At 61.2% G+C, this 1,490-nt stretch overlaps 1 protein-coding gene across 1 annotated transcript in view; it reads right to left on the minus strand.

Annotated features, from left to right (window-relative positions):
• The window catches only part of CERS1 (ceramide synthase 1), a 3,376-nt gene extending 1,928 nt beyond the window's left edge, over window positions 1-1,448 (minus strand). Inside the window, exons 1-2 of the mRNA XM_008947680.1 lie at window positions 1,399-1,448; window positions 816-977 (exon numbers count right to left, since the gene is read on the minus strand). Of these exons, the coding sequence (XP_008945928.1) occupies window positions 816-977; window positions 1,399-1,448 (212 nt within the window). The remainder of the gene's footprint in view (window positions 1-815; window positions 978-1,398) is intronic.
• Window positions 1,449-1,490: the final 42 nt, after the last annotated feature.

Consider the following 1,490-nt stretch of genomic DNA (forward strand, 5'->3'; position numbering starts at 1 on the left):
TCCCCAGCTTCATTGCCCTTCTCTGGACCCACTCCAGCCCCTCAAGGTCTTTCTTATCCTGTGGTGCCCACAACTGACCCCAGTGCTCGAGCTGTGGCCTCCCCAGTGCCCAGCCCAGGGGCACAGTCACCTCCCTCCTCCTGCTGGCCACACTGGTGCTGATCCAGGCCAGGAGGGGCCTTCTCAGGGTAGAGAGGTAGGTCTGCACCTCGATTGTCTCAGCTGGATGGGGGACAGGTGGGGACAGAGCTGGAAGGTTTATGCCCTGTGCACCCCTGGTTTATCCCTAAAAACCTTCCCTGCTCTCCTCAGCTCAAGCCAGGGGCTCTTGTGGCCACCTCTGCTTTCCAGAGCAGCCTGTGGAGAGGGTGGCAGGAGACAAAGGGACAAAGGAGGAGTGACAAACCCCAAGTCACCCATCTCTGCTCTTCATCTGATTTTTTTCCTCCTGCCTTGCCCCTGAAGGACCAGCACGGCTGGAACCAGGGCCAGCCCCACGTCCCCTTTCCCTCTTGCCAAAATGCTCCTTATGGCTGAACCCAGGCGAGTGGGCAGATGGAGGCAGCTCCTCCTCCCCCGGGGTCATTTGTCAGGCTGGGAGGGAGACTTCACAGGCACTTCTGTGGTGCCAGACAGCCCAGTGACTCCAGCAGGATTCCAAGCCCAGCATGGGGTCAGCCCAAAGCCTTTGTGAAAGGGTTTGTTCCCATGCACACAAACCCAGCTGGCTGCACCCCGGGGGCACCGGGCAGGGGGGGGATGGCTCCAAAAGCTGGCAGCAGAATTTGGAAGGGGGAGCAGGCCGAGAAACTCACCAGCTGAGGCTGAAGGTGAGGCAGCCCACGTTGGAGATGATGTCGTTGAGGCGGTGGTAGGACCCCCCCCGGTGCTTGAAGTAGACGTTGAGCTTGGTGAACTCCAGCTGCACATCATTGATGTCGTGCAGGAAGAGCACCAGGATGCCCACGTTGTGGTACCTGGGGGAGAGCAGAGCAGGGGGGGCAGACCTGGGGGGCAGCGGCTCCATCCGGGGGGGGAAGGGACCTTTCAACCCCACCTAGTCCAACCCCCCCTGCCAGGAAGAGGGGCAGCTGAAGCTGGAGCAGGCTGCCCAGAGCCTGTCTGAGCTCAGCTGGAGTGTTTGCAGGCATGGGGCATCGACCAGCTCTCAACCTGGGCCACCACCAGCAGCAGAAGTTCACTCCTTTTACCTAGTGTGAATCTACCTTACACCTAGTCCTGATGGCAGCATCGTGCCAGCCAGAGCCCCTCAATGATCCAGACAACCAGAGCTGGCAGAGCCCAGTGTGCCAGCGTGCTGCAGGGGGGTCTGGAACCACGTGGTGGCTCAGGAGGGGTGGGACTGCTGTGGGAGCAGAGCCAGGGGAGGGTCCTCACCAGCCCAGGATCCTCACCAGCCCAGGGTCCTCTCCAGCCCCCGTGCCCATCGTGCCAGCCAGAGTCCCTCAATGATCCAGACAACCAGAGCT

The sequence above is a fragment of the Merops nubicus genome, unplaced genomic scaffold, assembly GCF_000691845.1.
Source record: "Merops nubicus isolate BGI_N331 unplaced genomic scaffold, ASM69184v1 scaffold12539, whole genome shotgun sequence".
Taxonomy (NCBI): domain Eukaryota; kingdom Metazoa; phylum Chordata; class Aves; order Coraciiformes; family Meropidae; genus Merops; species Merops nubicus.